The 19,291-nt window shown below is 39.1% G+C and overlaps 1 protein-coding gene across 1 annotated transcript in view; it reads left to right on the plus strand.

Moving 5' to 3' along the window:
• Nucleotides 1-19,291, plus strand: part of TEX11 (testis expressed 11) — a 183,437-nt gene that overhangs the window by 50,255 nt on the left and 113,891 nt on the right. Inside the window, exons 8-9 of the mRNA XM_072627254.1 lie at nucleotides 449-529; nucleotides 12,109-12,194. Of these exons, the coding sequence (XP_072483355.1) occupies nucleotides 449-529; nucleotides 12,109-12,194 (167 nt within the window). The remainder of the gene's footprint in view (nucleotides 1-448; nucleotides 530-12,108; nucleotides 12,195-19,291) is intronic.

Raw genomic sequence — 19,291 nt, forward strand, 5'->3', positions numbered from 1 at the left:
GTTAGCCACTGTTTGCTTGCTAGCTCTCCAGGTTGCTCTTGCTGGGGTTGCTGTGGGAGGATGGTCACCATCATTTTTCACCATCCCATGAATGAACATTCATACCAGTTGGGGCCATCTGAAGAGACTGTCGCCACTTTGCCCTTAATAGAGAATCATTGAGTTTGGAGAAAGGCTCCCGGTGGCCAGCTTCCTGGTTTCCAGCAGGAATAGGGGGGCTGCATTCAATGCTGCTGGAGGGTTTAGCCCAGGTAGCCATATCCACTTGGAGCTGGCCCTTTGGGGAGTGAGACCTGCAGGCCCAGACGCATTGAGTGTGTGGCTGGCTGGAATAAGCTGGTCCAGCAGAAGAGGGCAAGGTCTGCCCAAGAATTTAGCCAAATCAGCCTTATTCCCAAATTGTTCCCCTTCCCATTCTAAGTGGTTCTTGGCTCTCTTGTTTGCTTAGGCTGTTGCTCAAGGGGATTTTCAGCGTGCAGTCACGTGCATCCAACGCTGCAGAGACATGCTGATGGAGCTGCCCCGAGTGGTGAGTGAAATCTCAGATTTTTGGGGGGTGAGGGGGGTAATTTTTTTAAATTTTAAACTTAATTACAAAATGAGAAGAGAAAAACCCCTAAACATTGCCATGTACGCAGCAGACCACAGGAGAGTATTCAGTATGAAACAATACATTTCCATTTCAAGAAAACCATCTAATAGATACCTCGTACTCCTTTTCCAAGTGGCCCAGCTTTCTTAGCTTCCTTGTTGGTGCTCTCTGCAGGGCACTTCTCAGCTTCTGTTTTCAAAGCTGGCTGCCCTTCCCCTCTTTTCAGCCCCTACCGCCCAGCCTTTTAGAAAGGCTCCTAGCTACTTCCTGAAGCTATCTGAAGATTTCTGTTTGGACCTAGTGCCCAAAGTAAGTGGCTGCTTTTGAAGCTTGTTTACTAAGGGTAAGCTCATTAAGAACAAATTGAAAAAAGGTAAATTCTTTGCTTACCCTTTTGTCATGAAACCAGAACACATTTCTAAATTTCATGCCCCCTGAAGCATTCCGGGGGCAGGTTGAATTTGCTGAGGGGCTGAATGTTATACTTCATAGGTGTGCAGTGCCCATTTCCCTGACTGGAATGCAGTATAATGATGAGGTTGGAGGAATTTCCTTTGGAACTTGCCTTCCCTTTTCTGCTCCTGCTTCTGCCCTTCCCCAGGCACATGGTGTCTCAGAGGACATAGAATGTGGGGGGAGCTCAGGCCATAGCAGGGGGTGCCTGTTCTGAAGACTCCCCAAGATCCCTGCTCCAGGGTTGGCTTTCCCAGAAAGGCCCCCCTATTTCATATTTTAAAGAGCAAATGGGACTCCAAAGAGAATCTTTTAAAAATGTATTGATATTTTTGTTCTAACACCACTGTTAGTTCCAGATATGTTCCTCTGGCCTTGTCCTCCCCAGACAACCCCACATGTTAGTGCTCTGCTTGGACCCCCATCTCTGCAGAGTGACGGAGGTGCATTTTCCCAGCTCTTTGGAGTCAAGTTTGGTCACAAAAACATACTGGGGCAGGTAGAGAAGTAGATGGATGGGTAGAAGGAAGGAGAGAGGGAAGGAGAGACAGACAAAGAAAGATAAGAGAGAAAATCAGGGGAGTGAGACAGACTCGCTTTGGCTCATTAGTGACTTTTGAATGTGCACCCAGTTCTGGTTCAGTAGCCAATCAAAAGCCTATTTCCTCACTACATAGTTAGTAGACCGGAAACAGTTCTAGAATACTGTACTTGCACATGCTCAGAAGGGCTGGGCTTGACCAGTCCCCAAATTATTGCTGCTAGTGCCTTGCTATTGCTGTTTGGGATTCTACTGAGATTGTGGTGTGCCATGATTCACATCCATGGAGCATCATAGGGATAATATTAGTGTTAAAAGGTGGGCTGAGGTGTGAGGGAGCGGGCAAAGGGGTGCATGATTTCCTAAATGCCACCTGCTCTTTCTCCTAGATTTTGGGTCCACTTCACTGTTCATCTGTAGGGTCTATCCAAGGTAGATGTATCAGTGCACTAATTGAAACTGTTTTTCATCCAATTGCACATCATAATCCAGGCACTAGGCATTCTTTAGAGTATCACTGACTTAGAGCTACAAGCAAGGTCCCTTAGAAGCCATCTGGCCTCAGCCTCATCTTACAGATGAGGAAACTGAGGTGCAGAGAAAACAGGTGACTTGCTTCAGGCAGTAAGTACCTAAGTTTGGATGTGAACCGAGGGCCTTCAACTCCAAATCCAGCTCTCTTTCCCTTATACCACATAGAAAAAAAAAGGCTAATCATTTTTGAGTGGCTGTGGATCTCTTTCATTTAGCTTTTGCAGGATAGTCATCACAACAGCGGTGAGAGCACATTTGGCAAGTGCATTTCTCCCTCTTTTCAGTTTCATATTAACAAACAGAGGATAGTTAGATAGAATTCTTTTTTTTTATTTTAACACAGTTTATAACAGATAAAGCAATTCCAACTTTTGGTCAGGTGATACTTCTTTTTAAAGCATTTACAATATGGACCACAAAAGATTTTTTTTTAAACATTAACCAACTGAGACACAGATAATATTTATGTTGCTAACTTCACAAGCTCTTGACCTGATTGTCTCCACAGTATTACTAAGAATTAAAGGACTCTAACATTGTTGTTGGTCTAGAGTCCTATGCCTAGTAGCTTAATTTTAGACAACCTCAGATGTTCTCCTGTCCATAATCTATAATTGAATAGATCTGGTATTAAGCTTACAAACCTTTTGACTATAGGAAATTGCCACCAAGAGTAGGGATGTTGCAGGGATACAATATCTCCCCAACTTCATGTCAGTTCCAGGTAGGGTTAGATTATCCAGTTGCATTCAGTCAGGCTTAAAGTCTGACAAATGTCAGTGGGGAAATTGAGTGAGGAGAATCCCACCTCAGCCCATGCTGAACAGCTGCTCTCCCACCCTTCCCTTGAGATCACCTATGCAGTTCATACCAGCATCTCATCAGCTTACTGGCATCATGGATTGGAGGCTCAGATCACCATTCTTGCTATCTATACCTGGAGTTAGACTCAGAAGAACAGTCATTTAATAGTCCCATAGCATCTAAAAATGGCAAGCTCCAATAACCAGGTTTCAGATATGATTATAGTTTCACTTTGGCTAAGGAACATCTTTTGAGGCAGGTCTTAAGTGACTTACATGCCTTTCCGTACATGTTCTAGTTCCTGATTAAATAGCAATCATAAAATCAAATTTACCATTAAAACCTTAACTTTTCCATCAATGCCAAATTTTATCAGAGGTTACCTTCCTCTTGGAAAGTTAGACTAAAATTCTTTTCTCCAAACTAAAGATGTCATTGATTTATTTTCAGTAATTAATTCAGTCTATTGCTTTAATACTAATTGCTTTTACCTCACTTTGTAACATGTCCAGTTTTTCTCCCCATCACTCCCTTCCCCCTGCTTCCTAATACCTTGCATTCTGGTTGCTTCTTCCCTCAATGTACCCTCCCCTCCATCATACCCCTGTCCTATCCCCATCTTCTCTCTTTTCTTGCAGGGCAAGATAAATTTCCTTACCCCTATCCCTGTAGTTCTAATTTCCCGATTATATACAATAAAAATTCTCAACATTTGTTGCTAATACTTTGAATTTCAACTTCTCTCCCTCCCCCCTCCCTCCCCAGCCCCACTGAGAAGGGAAGCAATTCAATACAGACTAAATATGTGCTGTTTTGCAAAAGACTTCCATAGTAATCATGCTGTGTAATACTAATTATATTGCCCTCTGACCTACCCTTTCCCCCCTTATTTTTCCCCCCTACAGTTGACCTTGTCCATTCTCAAAAGTGCTTATTTCTAGTGACTCCCTTCTCCCATTTGACCTCCCTTCTAATATTCCCCTCACTCCACTTGTTGCCTCCTCTCCTACTTTCCTGTGGTGTATATAAATTTTCATATCAATTTAGTGAGAATGTTATTCCCTCCTTCAGCCTCATGTGGAGAGAGTAGCTTTATTCCCCCCCCCCTTCTCCCTTATCTCCTCCATTGAATAAGATTTTTCTTATCTCTTTCATGAGTTATAGACTGCCCCATTCCATTACTCCCTTTCTCTTCCCAGAATTTTCCTCCCTTCACCCCTTAATTTTTATTTTATTTTATTTTATTTTATTTTTGTGTGTGTGGATATCATCTCTTCTGATATAACACACCCTGTACTCTCTATGTATCTACGTGTATGTGTGTGAGTGTGTATGTACAATCTCTCCATCTGCCCAAATACTGAGAAAAGATTCAAGAGTTAAAAATATTTTCTTTCCATGTAGTAATGTAAACAGTTCAGCTTTAGAGACTCTTTTACGATTTTTCTTTTCTGTTTACCTTTTCATGCTTCTCTTGATTCTTGTCTTGGGAAGTCAAATTTTCTATACAGATCTGGTCTTTTCCTCAACATGAATTCTTGAAAGTCATCTATATCGCTGAATGACCATGTTTTCCCTTGAAGTATTATATTCAGATTTGCTGGATAGGTGATTCTTGGCTTCAATCCCAGTTCCTTTGACTTCTGAAATATCCTACTCCAAGCCCTTCAATCCCTTAATGTTGAAGCTGCCAGATCCTGTGTTATCCTGATTGTATTTCCACAATACTCAAATTGTTTCTTTCTATCTGCTTGCAGTATTTTCTCCTGGATTTGGGAACTCTGAAATTTGGCCACAATATTCCTAGGAGTTTCTCTGTTTGGGTTTCTTTCAGGAGGTGAATGATAAATTCTTTCAATATCCATTTTGCTCTCTGATTCTATAACATCAGGGCAGTTTTCCTTGATAATTTCATGGAAGATAATGTCTAGGCTCTTTTTTTGATCATGGCTTTCAGGTAGTCCAATAATTTTTAAAGTATTTCTCCTGGATCTATTTTCCAGGTCAGCTGTTTTTCCAATGAGATGTTGCACCTTATCTTCTATTTTTTTCAAATTTTTGGTTTTGTTTACTAACTTCTTGGTTTAACTCATACCCTGAACTCAATTCTCTCTTTCAATGAATTATTTTGTTCAGTGAGCTTTTGAACCTTCTCCTCCATTTGGCTAATTCTGCTTTTTAAAACCTCCTTCTCCTTGTTGGCTTTTTAGACCTCTTTTTCCAATTGAGTTAGCCTCTTTTTAAAGCTGTTATTTTCCTCAGCCTTTTTTGGTTCTCCTTTAGTAAGCTGCTAACTTGTTTTTTAAGGTCTTCTATGGCCTGAGCTCATTTTAAGTTCCCTTTGGAGGCAGACGCCTTGCCTTGTTCTTCCTCATCTGAAAGGATGGGGCGAGACACCTGTTCCCCAAGAAAGTAACCTTCTATGGTCTTATTTTTTTCCCTTTTTTGGGCATTTTCCCAGCCAGTTACTTGACTTCTGAGTTTCCTCTCCACAACCACCTCACCTCCAGTTCTGCCCAGCCAGCACTTGGGAGCTGATTCACATGTGCTGCTCCCAAGCCTTAGGGGTTCTGGGGCAGGGTGGGGCTGCTATTCAGTGTGAGATTAAGTTCAGCTGCCCAGGTGGGGGCAGGGCCACCACATGGGGCTTAGTTCCCTCAGGGGGTATACGAGGAGACCTTCAGTGGATGCGGGCCACTGCCTGCTTTGGGAGTCCCTGTCCCTTGCTGCCTCCACTGCTGCCTCCTGACGGGGCCTGAGTTATGGGGACACCCTGCTCCCTTCTTGGCCAACTGAAAAGACCATCTCACTGACCTTTGGTGCCTGTGGGTTGAGGGATCTGCGCTGCCGCTGGAGATTCTGTCCCTGAAGCTCGAATCTGCCCCTTTCACTCAGTATCAGCTCATATAAGTCCTTCCAGGCCTCTCTGGAGTCTTCCTGTTCATCACTTCTTATAGCACAATAATATTCCATTACATTCATATACCACAATTTGTTCAGCCATTCCCCAATTGATGGGCATCCCCTTGATTTCCAGTTTTTGGCCACCACAAAAAGAGATGTTATAAATATTTTTGTACACATGCGTCCTTTTCCCACTTCTGTGATCTCTTTGAGATCCAGATCCAGAAGTGGAATTACTGGGTCAAAGGGTTTACATATTTTTATAGCCCTTTGGGTATAGTTCCAAATTGCTGTCCAGAATGGTTGGCTAAGCTCACAGTTCCACCAACAATGAATTAGTGTTCCACCTTTCCCACATCTTCTCCAACATTTATCATCTTCCTCTTTTGTCATGTTAGCCAATCTGATAAGTGTGATGTGGTACCTCAGAGTTGTTTTGATTTGCATCTCTCTAATCAATAGTGATTTAGAGCATTTTTTCATATGACTTTAGATAGCTTTAATTTCTTTCTCTGAAAACTGCCTTTTCATATCCTTTGACCATTTATCATTGGGGAATGATTTGTATTCTTATGAATTTGACTCAGTTCTCTCTCTATATTAGAAATGAGACCTTTATCAGGACGCTAGTTGTAAAAATTCTTTCCCAGTTTTCTGCTTCCCTCTTCGGTTTTGTTTGTGCAAAAACTTTTCATTTTAATGTAATCAAAATTATCCATTTTGAATTTCATAATGTTCTGTATCTCTTGTTTGGTCATAAATTCTTCCATTCTCCATAAATCTGACAGATAACTTATTCCTTGCCCTCCTAATTTGTTTGTAGTATCAGCCTTTATACCTAAATCATGTACCCATTTGGACTTCATTTTGGTAAATGGTGTCAGATGCTGGTCTATACCCAGTTTCTGCCATACTATTTTCCAGTTTTTTCAGCAGTTTTTGTGAAATAGTGAGTTCTTATCCCAAAAGTTGGGGTCTTCAGGTTTATCATACAGTAGATTGCTATAATCCCTGACAACTGTGTCTTGTGTACCTAACCTATCCTATGGATCTACCCCTCTATTTCTTAGCTGGTACCAAGTGGTTTTGATGATTGCTGCTTTATAATACAACTTAAGATCTGGTAGGGCTAGGACACCTTCCAGTATTTCTTTACTTTAATTCCCTTGATATTCTGGACCTTTTGTTCTTCTAGATGAATTTTGATATTATTTTTTCTAGCTCTATAAAATAATTTTTGGTAGTTTGATTGGTATGGCACTGAATAAGTAAATTAATTTAGGTAGAATTGTCATTTTTATTCTATTAGCTCAGCCTACCCATGAGTAGCTGATACTTTTCCAGTTATTTAGATCTGTCTGTTTATGAGAAAAATGTTTTGTAATTGTGTTCATATAGTCCCTGGGTTTGTTTTGGCAGGTAGACTCTCAGGTATTTTATAGTGTCTACCATAGCTTTAAATGGGATTTCTCTTTCTTTCTCTTGCTGTTGGACTTTGTTAGTAATATATAGAAATGCTGATGATTCATGTGGGTTTATTGTATATCCTAGAACTTTGCTAAAATTGTTTATTATTTCAAGTAGTTTTTTACTTGATTCTCTAAGTATATCATCATGTTGTCTGCAAAGAGTGATAACTTAATTTCTTTGTCTATTCTAATTCTTTCAATTTCTTTTTCTTCTCTTATTGCTAAAACTAAATTGCTAGTACCATATTGAATAACAATGGTGATAATGGACATCTTTGTTTCACCCCTGATCTTATTGGAAATGTATCTACCTTATCCCTATTACATATAATTCTTGCTGAAGGTTTTAGGTAGATGCTACCTATCATTTTAAGGAAGGCTCCATTTATTCCTGTGCTCTCTAGTGTTTTTAATAGGAATGGGTGTTATATTTTGTCAGAAGCTTTCTCTGCATCTATTGAGATAATCACATGATTTGTTAGGTTGGTTGTTGATATGATCAATTACGCTGATAGTTTTCCTAATATTGAACCAGCCCTGCATTCCTGGTATAAATCCTACCTGATCAAAGAGTATTATTCTCGTGATAAGTTGCTGTAATCTTTTGCCTAATATTTTATGTAAAATTTTTGCATCTATATTCATTAGGGAAAATTGGTCTATAATTTTCTTTCTCTGTTTTGACTCTTCCCAGTTTAAGTAATCAAAACTATATTTGTATCATAAAAAGAATTTGGTAGGATTCCTTCTTTGCCAGTTTTCCCAAATCATCTATATAGTATTGGAATTAATTGTTCTTTAAGTGTTTGATAGAATTTGCTTGTAAATCCATCTGACCCTGGAGATTTTTTCGTAAGGAGTTCATTGATGGCTTGTTCAATTTCTTTTTCTGAGAGGGGTTATTTAAGTATTTTACTTCCTCTTCTTTCAATCTGGGCAATTTATACTTTTGTAAATATTCATCCCTTTCATTAAGATTGTCAAATTTATGGGCATACAGTTGGGCAAAATAATTCTTAATTTTTCTTTTAATTTTCTCTTCGTTGGTGGTGAATTCATCCTTTTCATTTTTGATACTGGTAATTTGGTTTTCTTCTTTTTTAATCAAATTAACCAAAGGTTTATCAATTTTATTGGTTTTTTTCATAAAACCAACTCTTAGTTTTACTTGTTAGTTCAATAGTTTTCTTAATATCAATTTTATTAATCTTTCTTTTGGTTTTCAGTTTTTCTGATTTGGAATTTAATTGAGCATTTTTAATTTGTTCTTTTTCTAGTTTTTTCAGTTGCATGCTCAATTCATTGATCTCCTCTTTCTCTATTTTATTCATATAAGCATTCAGAGATATAAAACTTCCCGTAAGAACCACTTTTACTGCATCCCATAAGATTTGATAGGTTGTCTCATTATTGTCATTCTCTTGAATGAAGTTATTGATTGTTTCTGTGATTTGTTATTTGACCTGCTCATTCTTTAGGATTAGATTATTTAGTTTCCAATTAATTTTTAGTCTATCTTTCCATGGCCCTTTACTACATATAAGTTTTATTGCATCATGATATGAAAAGGATGCATTTAATATTTCTGCCTTTCTGCACTGGATTGTGATGTTTTTATGCCCTAGTACATGGTCAGTTTTTGGGTATGTGCCATATACCTCTGAGAAAAAAGTATATTCCTTTCTATCTCATTCAATTTTTTCCAGAGGTCTGCCATATCTATCTTTTCTAAAATTTCTATTTACCTCCTTAACTTCTTTCTTGTTTATTTTGAGGTTAGATTTATCAAGTTCAGAGAGGGGGAGCTTGATGATTGATCCAATGTCTTGAATCATTTTATATTTTTTTCTGTAACTCCCTTAACTTCTCCTCTAAGAATTTGGGTGCTGTACCACTTAGTACATATATGTTTAGTAATGATATTACTTCATTGTCTATGGTGCCTTCTTAGCAGGGTATAGTTTCTTTCCTTACTTCTTTTGATTAGATCTATTTTTGCTTTGTCTGAGATTAGGATTGCTACCCCTTGCTTTTTTTTTTTTTACTTCAGCTGATATATAATATATTCTAATATAATATATATTTATATATTATTATACATAATATATTATGTATAATAACATACAATGTATTTATATAGTATATTTTATATTATATATTATTAAATATAAAATATAATTCTATTGTAATATATTCTACATCAACCTTTTACCTTTACCCTGTGGGTGTCCCCGTTTCAGATATGTTTCTTGTAAACAACATATTGTAGATTTTTAATCCATTCTGGTATCCACTTCTGTTTTGTGGGAGAGTTCATTCCATTTACGTTCACAGTTATGATTACTATCTATGTCTTTCTCTCATCCTACTTCTCCCCTCCCCCAGTGTATGCTTTTATCCCTCCCTTCTCCTATACCCTCCTCAAAAGAGTTTTTCTTTTGACCACTGGCTCTCTCAGTCTTCCCTCTCATCTGTCAGCCCCCCTCTCTTTTCTTTCCCTTTTCCCTTGCTATTTCTTTACTCCCTTCTAATCACACCCTCCCTTATCTTTCCTTCTTCCCCTCCTACTAACTATAGGGCAAATTAGATTTCTGTACTTATCTGAGTACGTTATTCCCTTCTTGGACCAAATCCTGTGAGAATAAAGTTCCAACAATGCTCATCTCCCTCCCTTCTTTCCTTCTACTCTAGTGTAAAGATAATTTCTAACATTAATATTAAGAAAATTTTGAGTTCCAGATTTTCTTCCTCCCTCCCCTCCCCCATTCCCAAAAAGGTACACAATTTGATATAGGTTATACATGTGCCATTATGTAAAACATATTTGCATGTTAGTCATGTTGTGGAAGGAGGGAAAAAGCTACAAAAAAGGTAAAGTGAAAGTAGTATGCTTCGATCTACATTCAGATTCCATCAGTTCTTTCTCTGGATGTGGATAACATTTTCCATCATTAAGTCCTTTGAAATTGTCTTGGATCATTGTATTGCTGGGAAGAGCTAAGTTATTCATACTTGATCATCTCACAATGTTGCTGTTACTGTGTACAATGTTCTCTTAGTTCTGCTCACTTCATTTGGCATCAGTTCATGTAAGTCTTTCCAGGTTTTTCTGAAATCTGTGTGCTGATCATTTCCTATAGCAAATAGTGTTCCATTGCATTCATATACCACAACTTATTCAGCAGTTCCCCAGTTGATGAGCATCCCCTCAATTTCCAGTTCTTTGCCACCAGAAAAAGAGCTGCTATAAATATTTGCGTACGTGTGGGTCCTTTTCCTTTTTTTTAATGATCTCTTTGGAATACAGACCTAGTAGTGGTATGGCTGGAACAAAGGATATGCCCAGTTTGGTTGCCCTTTGGGCATAGTTCAAATTACTCTCCAAAGTGATTGGGTCAATTTACAACTCCACCCACAGTGCATTAGTATCCCAATTTTCCTACATCTTCTCCAACATTTATCATTTTCCTTTTCTATCATATTAGCCAATGTGATAGGTGTGAGGTGATACCTGAGAGTTGTTTTAATTTTCATTTCTGTAATCAGTGATTTAGAGCATTTTTTTCCACATGACTATAGATAGCTTTAATTTCTCCCTCTGCAAACTGCCTGTTCATATCCTTTGACCATTTATCAGTTGGAGAATGACTTGTATTCTTATACATTTGACTCAGTTCTCTATCTATTTGAGAAATGAGGCCTTTATCAGAGATATTTGCGGTAAATATTGTTTCCCAGCTTTCTGCTTTCTTTCTGATCTTGATGTCATTGGTTTTGTGTGTGCAAACACTTAAATTTAATATAATCAGAAGTATCTATTTTACATCTCAATGCTCTCTATCTTTTGTTTGATTATAAAGTCTTCCCTTCTCCATAGATCTGACAGGTAAGATATCTCAGGTTTCCCTAATTTGCCTGTGATATCATCCTTTAGGTCTGAATCATGTACCCATTTTGACTTTATCTTGGTACAGAGTGTAAGATGTTGCTCTGTTCCTGGTTTCTGCCATACTGTTTTCCAGTTTTTAGGTCTTTGTGTTTATCAAACATTAGATTACTATGGTCATTTATTACTGGGTCTTGTATGCCCCATCTATTCCACTGATTGACGATTGTTTCTTGGCCAGCACCAGATAGCTTTGATAATTGCCACTTTATAATAGAATTTGAGAACTGGCTAAGCCACTGTCCTTTGCATTTTTTCCATGAATTCCCTTGATATTCTTGACCTTTTGTTCTTCCATATAAATTTTGTTATCATTTTTTCTAGTTCTATAAAATATTTTTCGGTAGTTTTGATTGGTATGGCACTAAATAAGTAAATTAATTTATATAAAATTGACATTTTTTTTTAATATTGTCTCAGCCTACCCATAAGCAATTGATATATTTTCAGTTCTTTAGAACGGGCTTTATTTGTGTGAACAGTGTTTTGTAATTGTGTTCATATTGTTCCTGGGTTTGTCTTGGCAAATATTTTATATTATCTATAGTTGTTTTCAGTGGAATTTCTCTCTTGCTGTTGGGTGTTTTCTTTTTTAATGTGATACTATCCACTGACCTTCAACCAGTCTCCATTCTTCCCTATAGTGTCCTGCCTAGGCTTGATTTGATAGGGGGGCCGATATTGCCAATGCTTCTTTCTGGGTGCAGGTCAGATTCTTTACTGTGTAAACCTAAAGGCCAGCAGAAAAATGTGGGGGTTTTATGTCTAAAACCGTTTCATTGTATGTGCAAGAATATAAACTGAGACAAACTATATGCACCTTTAAGGAAATCACACAACTGAGATATCTTTTTTTTTGTTGTAGCCCGAATACCTCTCAATGCTCTGTTATAACTTTGGAGTGGAAACCTACTACAAGAAGAAATTCGAGGAGTGCTCACACTGGCTTGGGTAATATACATGACTTATTTAAGTTTGGAAGCCTTGGATTTTCATCAGTGTTTATTCTAAAAAGTAGAGGTTGTTGAACATGCAACCCACAATACTCCTGAGGGAGACCCGATTCAAATGGAATTAATAAAAATACAATAAAACGTAGAACACATTAGTTTTGAAAACTAAGTCAATACATGGCCCACACTTATAGTATACCTCAGTATGTAGTATACTTAGGTATGATTTCATGGCCCCTGTTCCTATTGGAGTTTGATGCCACTGGGCTAAGGGATTCAGAATTTACTTTTTTTTTTTTTAAACTAGCCAGTTATTTTGACCAGAAAAAATAAAATCTTCTCCAATTTAAAAATCAGCATTCTGCCCGCCCAAAAAAATTCCTTGCTTTTTTAACGTTAACATCTGTTTTTCTGTATGTTTTCAAAATTTTGGAAAAAGTTTTCTCCAGCCTGCCTCTTTATTACTGTTGGTCTATTTTCTGAAAGCATATTCTTTTTTTAAAAAATCATTTTTCTTGATGCCTTCTTTTAAAGTGTCATTGCCATGTTAAGGTGCCTAGGTGATACAGTGGATCGAGTACGGGGCTTGGAATCAAAGAGGCTCATCTTCCTGAGTTCAAATGTGACTGTCTTCTCCCTTCTCCTCCCCCCAACCCTATCTTACATTTCATAGTTTGGTAATATCAAACAAATACTTGCATTGCACTGATGTCATACTGATTTTGGAAACGGCACTGATTAAGTCCTGTCAGTGTGCCAGGTGCTGTGCATGTCCTCCCCTCCAAAAGCTTACATTCTATTTTGGGGAGATAGGGTACGAGTAAGTATATGTGACATAGAGCCAAAACACAGCTAAGAAAATTGGGGGAGGGGCTCTAGGAGCTGGGGTGGAATTGAAGAACAGCTTTCTTTTGAACATGTCCCTTGGCAGAGTTTTGAAGGTGGAGGTGGAGTGGGAGTGCACGTCAAGTGCAGCACTTAGCAAATGGAAAGCCCCAAAGTCAAGAGATGGAGACACATGGAGCAGGTCAATATGGCTACAGAGTGGAGAGGGAGAGGAAAAAGGTGTGTGTAGGGGGGGTGGGGAGGATGGTTGGGAAGATAGACTGGGATCAGGTCAAAGGGGCTTCAAAGCTAAAGCTCCATACAATGCCATCTTCTGTTATTAAGTAAGTGACATAGCCAGTAGGAAATTCCTTTGGCAGTAGGGATTGGAAGTTGAGAGAGCACTTGGAAGGCTCTTGGGAAGACCTGAACTAAGGGCAAGAAGGAGAAGGGGCCAGAAGGCAGAGGGGGCAGAAAGGAGGCTGAAAATGCAAAGGGACTCTGTTTCCCCAAGGCATACTGGATTCTTCTGGAGTTGGTGTAAAGAACTTCAAGTTTAGGAATGTGGCGTACCATGTTACAAAAAGTTTACAATTTATCTTCCCACATTGACTTCAGTGACAAAAAATGTAGGAAAAATGCTTTGTATCATTTTTGACAAACCAAGAAATGCAACTTTGGTAATAGATAACGTTCATAGGCATAGTTTATCTACAACATTTCAATATAGAAATCAATTTTAGTCCTTGGAAGACACTCTGTAAAGAAGCTTAAGACTGTTTTAGACTAGACTAATGACAATCCACATCATACAGTTGGACTGATGATACAAGCTTCCTGCCTTTGCACAATCTGTGTCCATCTTTCGTAGACATAGCCTTCTTTTGGTAACTTGAATCACTGTAAATACACGAAAAGAGCTGGCTAGTTTAACAAAAAAAATTGAGTACAGATAAAGTGAAAAATGGCCCTCATCCTGGGAAGCAACAACATTTGCGGACAGAGCACTGACAAGGGCCGTGGCATCAACCTGTTAGGAGGAGGCTGTGCCAAGAAGGCAAAAGACAGATGGGGACAATGGGGATGAGACCTTGGAAATTGAACTAATTTGGAGCTTGCTCTGTAAAAGCTGGTGATCAGGGCATAAGCCAAGGCTCTGATTTTCTTTTCTACCTGCCTTGTCACATGTATCCTAATCAGAAATCTTATATTGTACCAATCTGATGGTGAAGACACTGGTGCTATAGATTAGTACTGCTTTCTCTTTCTGCCCTATATATTAGTTATTCTTTCAAGAACATAGTTAGACCCATGGTATAACTAAGGCCATGTAATAGTGACTGAATTCTAATAGGGTTCTTTGGACAGAGAATCGGGGGGAAATTAGCCCTAGCTCTAAGAAAAAGAAATAGAAGAGTAGGAGCAGCACTAGGTTTCCAGGCAGGAGAGGCCAGGGCTTAAACTTTGCCTTAAATCTAGCCCTTGCTATCTGTGAGATCATGAGTAAGGCCTGATTCAGCTTCACTTTGTTCATCTATAAAATGGGTATAATACCTACTTCACAGGGTAATGTGAGAGGCTCAAAGGAGATAATGTATCTTTGCCCTTCCTAAAGAGCTCTACAGATGGTGGCTACTTTTTGCCAGCATTATTGTGTGAATAATGGGAAATGTACCATCTCACACAAGTAGGAAGCAGCAGAAACAGGGTTTAGACTTGGGTCCTCTTACTCTGAAGCACAGCAAGCATTTCGGACGTGCTAAGCCCCACACTAGGTGCCTAGGAGATGAAGACGAAAAGGAAGGTGGCACTGCCTCCAGGGAGCGTGTTATATCCTAGGGGCTTGGAATATGTAGAAACAACATGTACCCAGATCAATGAGGACAAAATAACCCCAAAGTAATTTCTAGGGTGGGGAGAGGGCACTAGCATTTAGGGGCATCAGGGGAGGCCTCATGGGATTTTAAGAGACAAATGATTCCAGGCCTGAGGGACAGCCCCACCCCCCAGCCCAAGCTTGAGTCTCTCAAGTTTCAGACTTGAGAGGTGGAAGGATTCTTGGAGGTGTCACACACCTGATGGAAGGTCAACCTGGGAGCTCCTTGAGGGCAGGCACTATTTTGGCTTTGTTTCGTATCCTCTGCAGTTAGCTCGTTGCTGGGCATTCACTTGGCTTGTGTCTGGTAAACAGTAAGCAGGGCAGTTTGACTGTCAGTGGGCATGAAGGAAGGGTTGATGGAGCCAGGTTGGGCAGGCCCTTCGATGCCAGATCAAGAAGTTGGTATCTGATCCTAGAGGCAAAAGAGAGAGGCCCTGGAACTTTTTGGCAGGGTCTGCTAAGTCAGAAAGACTTCACGTGAAGAATTAAAGAGCCTGACTCATTTGGAGACGATTATGTCCTGAGGGTTGGTCATTATGACTTCTACTCACTCCCTTTCCATGGCCCCATGGACTCATTCTCCCAAATTCTCTGTGATGGAACCACTACCGTCTTCCCAGACACCCAGATTTGAAACTTCAGAATCCTCAGAGAATCATGGATTTAAGAGTTTGAAGCATTGTTGAAGGTCACCTTATCTAGATATTCTCAGAAAAACCTGGAAAGATTTACATGAACTGATGCAAAGTGAAATGAGTAGAACCAGGAGAAAATTACACACAGTGACAACAATATTGATGTACCATGAATGACTTAGCTTTTCTCAGCAATACAGTGATCCAAGACAACTCTGATGGACTTAAGATGAAGAATTCTATCCATCCCCAGAGAAAAAACTGATATGGACTCTGAATATACATCGAAGCATACATTTTTTACTTTCTTTATTTTTCTTAGGTTTTTATTTTGGTCTATGTTTTCTTTTACAAGACTAATATGGAAATATGTTTTGTGTGACTACACATGTATAACCTGTATCAAATTGTTTGCCTTCTCAATGAAGGGAATGGGGAGGGAGGGAAAGAATTTGGAACTCAATTTTAAAAATGAATGTCAAAAATTGTTTTACATATAATTGGGGAAAATAAAGTACTAAAAATCACCTCACGTACCTTTCCCTACCCCCAATTGTATGAGATCAGGAATTGAGCCTAATGAGTAATCCCTAGTGGGATTGCAATACTGTTGGCAAGTGGTAGAGCTAAGGTTCTAGTCCAGTCCAGCGGCCTTTAGTAAATGTTTTCATAAAAATTTAACCCAAAGGCTATCTCCTTCCCATCAGAGACATTTCCTGAATCCCACTAGCCCTTGAAATGACTCCGTATTTATGTGTTGTAGAGAATCGTGTGCTGCCTCACTCTGAGAGAAAACAGAGGATTTGTCTTTGCATCTTCAACATGTAGCACAGTGTCCAGAACATAGTGTAAGGCACTATACTGTGAGCCATACTGAGCTCTGCTGGAGAAGAGAGTGGAGGGGATGAGAAAGAAGATTTGATTCCTCCATTGTGTGCCCTTGCTCTGATGTTAATGGCCGCTTGCTTGCAGTCACATAATCAGATAGCAGTTTTTGAGTTCCATAAAATAATTTTAGTTCACATAATGCTGAGTAAACTTCAGCTGTCTTCAAAAGTCATGCAACTTTGGCTGTGGGAAATTAATATATACCATTGTAGGGAAATACAGTAAACTAGAAAAGGCTTTGGAAATTAACACTGATTATTCCCCAGTTGATAAATGGTCAAAGGATATGAACAGGCAGTTCTCAGATGGAGAAATTAAAGCTATCTATAGTCATGTGGAAAAATGCTCTAAATCACTATTGATTAGACATGCAAATCAGAACAACTCTGAGGTACCACATCACACCTACCAGAGCGGCTGATGTGACAAAACAGGAAGATGATAAATGTTGGAGAGGGTGTGGGAAAATTGGAACACTAATGCATGGTTGGTGGAGTTGTGAACTGATTCAACCATTCTGAAGAGGAACTATACCCAGAGGGCTATAAAACTGTGCATACCCTTTGACCCAGAAATTCCACTTCTGGGTCTGTATCCTAAAGAGATCATAAAAATGGGAAAGGAACCCACAGGTACAAAAATATTTATGGCAGCTCTTTTTGCGGTGACAGCTAAGAACTGGAAATTGAGGGAATGCTCATCATTGGGAAATGGCTGAACAAGTTGTGGTATATGAATGTAATGGAATACTATTGTGCTATAAGAAATGATGAACAGGAAGACTTCAGAGAGGCCTGGAAAGACATATGAACTGATGCTGAGTGAGATAAGCAGAACCAGGAGAACATCACACACAGTAACAGCCACAGTGTGCAATGATCCCCTTTGATAAACTTAGCTCTTCTCAGCAATGCAAGGATCTAAGCTCCAAAAGACTCATGATGGAAAATGCCATCCACATCCAGAGAAGGAACTTTGGAGTCTGATTGCGGATCGAAGCAGACTATTTGCTCTTTCTTGTGCTTTCTCTCATTAGTTCTAATTTTTCTTTTCATCATGACTAATATGAAAATGTTTTAATGCCATCTTGGGAGGGGAGGACTCCGAAGGAGGGGAGAGAAATTTTAAAACTCAAAATCTTATGGAAGTGAATGTTGAAAACAAAAAATAATTTTCAGAGAGAGAGAGTGTGTGTTTACTCTGATGCAGAACTTAGTAGTGGTGAAGGTTGGAAAAGCAGATTTCAATTTCCTAGATCTAAAGGGCCAGGAATCTTAACAGATATGAAAAACAAGTTGGATTGCAGCACATTTATACCTTCTTATCCTGTGTGACTCTTCTCTATCCCATTGTCCTCCACATGAGGTCCAGTGTGCCAGCAGGAAGCCCTCCTTTATACCAATGCATTGCCACGTTGCTGGTTTCTTGGCCCCTGTCTTGGGCAGTCAGACTAACAAAGCATAGGGCTGCACCCCTGCACACAGCCATGTCTTTAAAAGCATAAGACAAAGTAGCAGAAGATTGGAAAAGAAACCAAGTACATTTATCAAAATACTGTTCTAAAAAGTCCAAGTTCTCAGATGCCAGGTTAAGAATTTTGCTCTAGATTTCTTTACATTGTGTAGAAAGAATACCAGTAGAGCATGTGGACCTACCACTTTTTCTCATTCCCACTACATAGATAGCCTTACCTCCTTTATGCCACTTCTTCTGTGCAATATGTCCTATCTAGTATGTTGTGGCCTACTCATGCCTGCCATGTTGTCTCTGTTGTCCCTTGCGTGACCCATGCCTTTAATTCTTTAGAGACTGATGTTTCATGACTCACAGCTATATAAAATTAGCAGAATAATATTGGTTTTAAGATGAGCCTTTGTTTCATAGAGTGGGGGGGGGGGTTGTCATTAGAAATACTGTATGATTTCCCAAAAGCAATCCAGCCTACTCTCTCCTTCCTGCTAAATTTGGATCCCAATTCATTGTCTAGCCATACTTTTTTGGTATAAGATACATGTACTGATGGGTCAACTCTGTGGGCTGTCACTTTTTTTCCCTATGTGGACAGTTTGGCTCAATTTTTGAGGGATTATGAATCTTATGAAGCTCCCCAGTGTTCTGAGACTTTATACAATCAAGATAATTTGTAGTTATGGTCATTTGCAAGCAGACACATCTGCGGGACTTCATCATCTATGGGGAATCCCTCTTCTGTTTGCACTGGACATTCTCCATAACACTGGCAGACATTTGGCCAATTTTCACCTCATTTGAATTATTTGGTCCATTTATATGAACCAAAACCAAACCTTCAACATATGTGAAAAATAAAGACCGACTCCCCCCCCCCCCCCCAGTTGATCTTAAGAAGTTTATTTTAAGAAGTTCATTTTAGAAATCTAAAAACACAGCATCTTTTCCTCCCGGTACTAATGTTTAAAAAAAAAAGGCACAGATCATTTCCAATAGTTGGTGACAAGCAGGTGGAATTTTGAAATTCTTGTAAAAGGTGCTGAATCGATCTTTTCTACTTCTTTTGGTAGGGTCACCAGAATAGAAACAGTAACCCTAACCTCAGTACTTATATAGGTGAGCTTGTGTGTAGCTTCTGTAAATTGCTGGGTTCTGTCCATCATGTTCTCTGTCTTCTGTAACAAGTACTGGGAACACAAATACAAGCAAACAAGATAATTTTTATCCTCAAGAAGCTTTCCTTCTAATGGGGAAAGAACACATAAAATGGAGCTGAAAAACAGGGTCCTACTCATGTTTGAAAAGTCTGGAAACTAGTGTAGTGAGTGACCTGGAGCATGGGTAGGGCCCCTCCTCAAATATTGGTCTAGGTAGTCATTTATTAATCGGGAAAGCAGG

Source organism: Notamacropus eugenii, chromosome X (assembly GCF_028372415.1).
Source record: "Notamacropus eugenii isolate mMacEug1 chromosome X, mMacEug1.pri_v2, whole genome shotgun sequence".
Lineage (NCBI taxonomy): Eukaryota > Metazoa > Chordata > Mammalia > Diprotodontia > Macropodidae > Notamacropus > Notamacropus eugenii.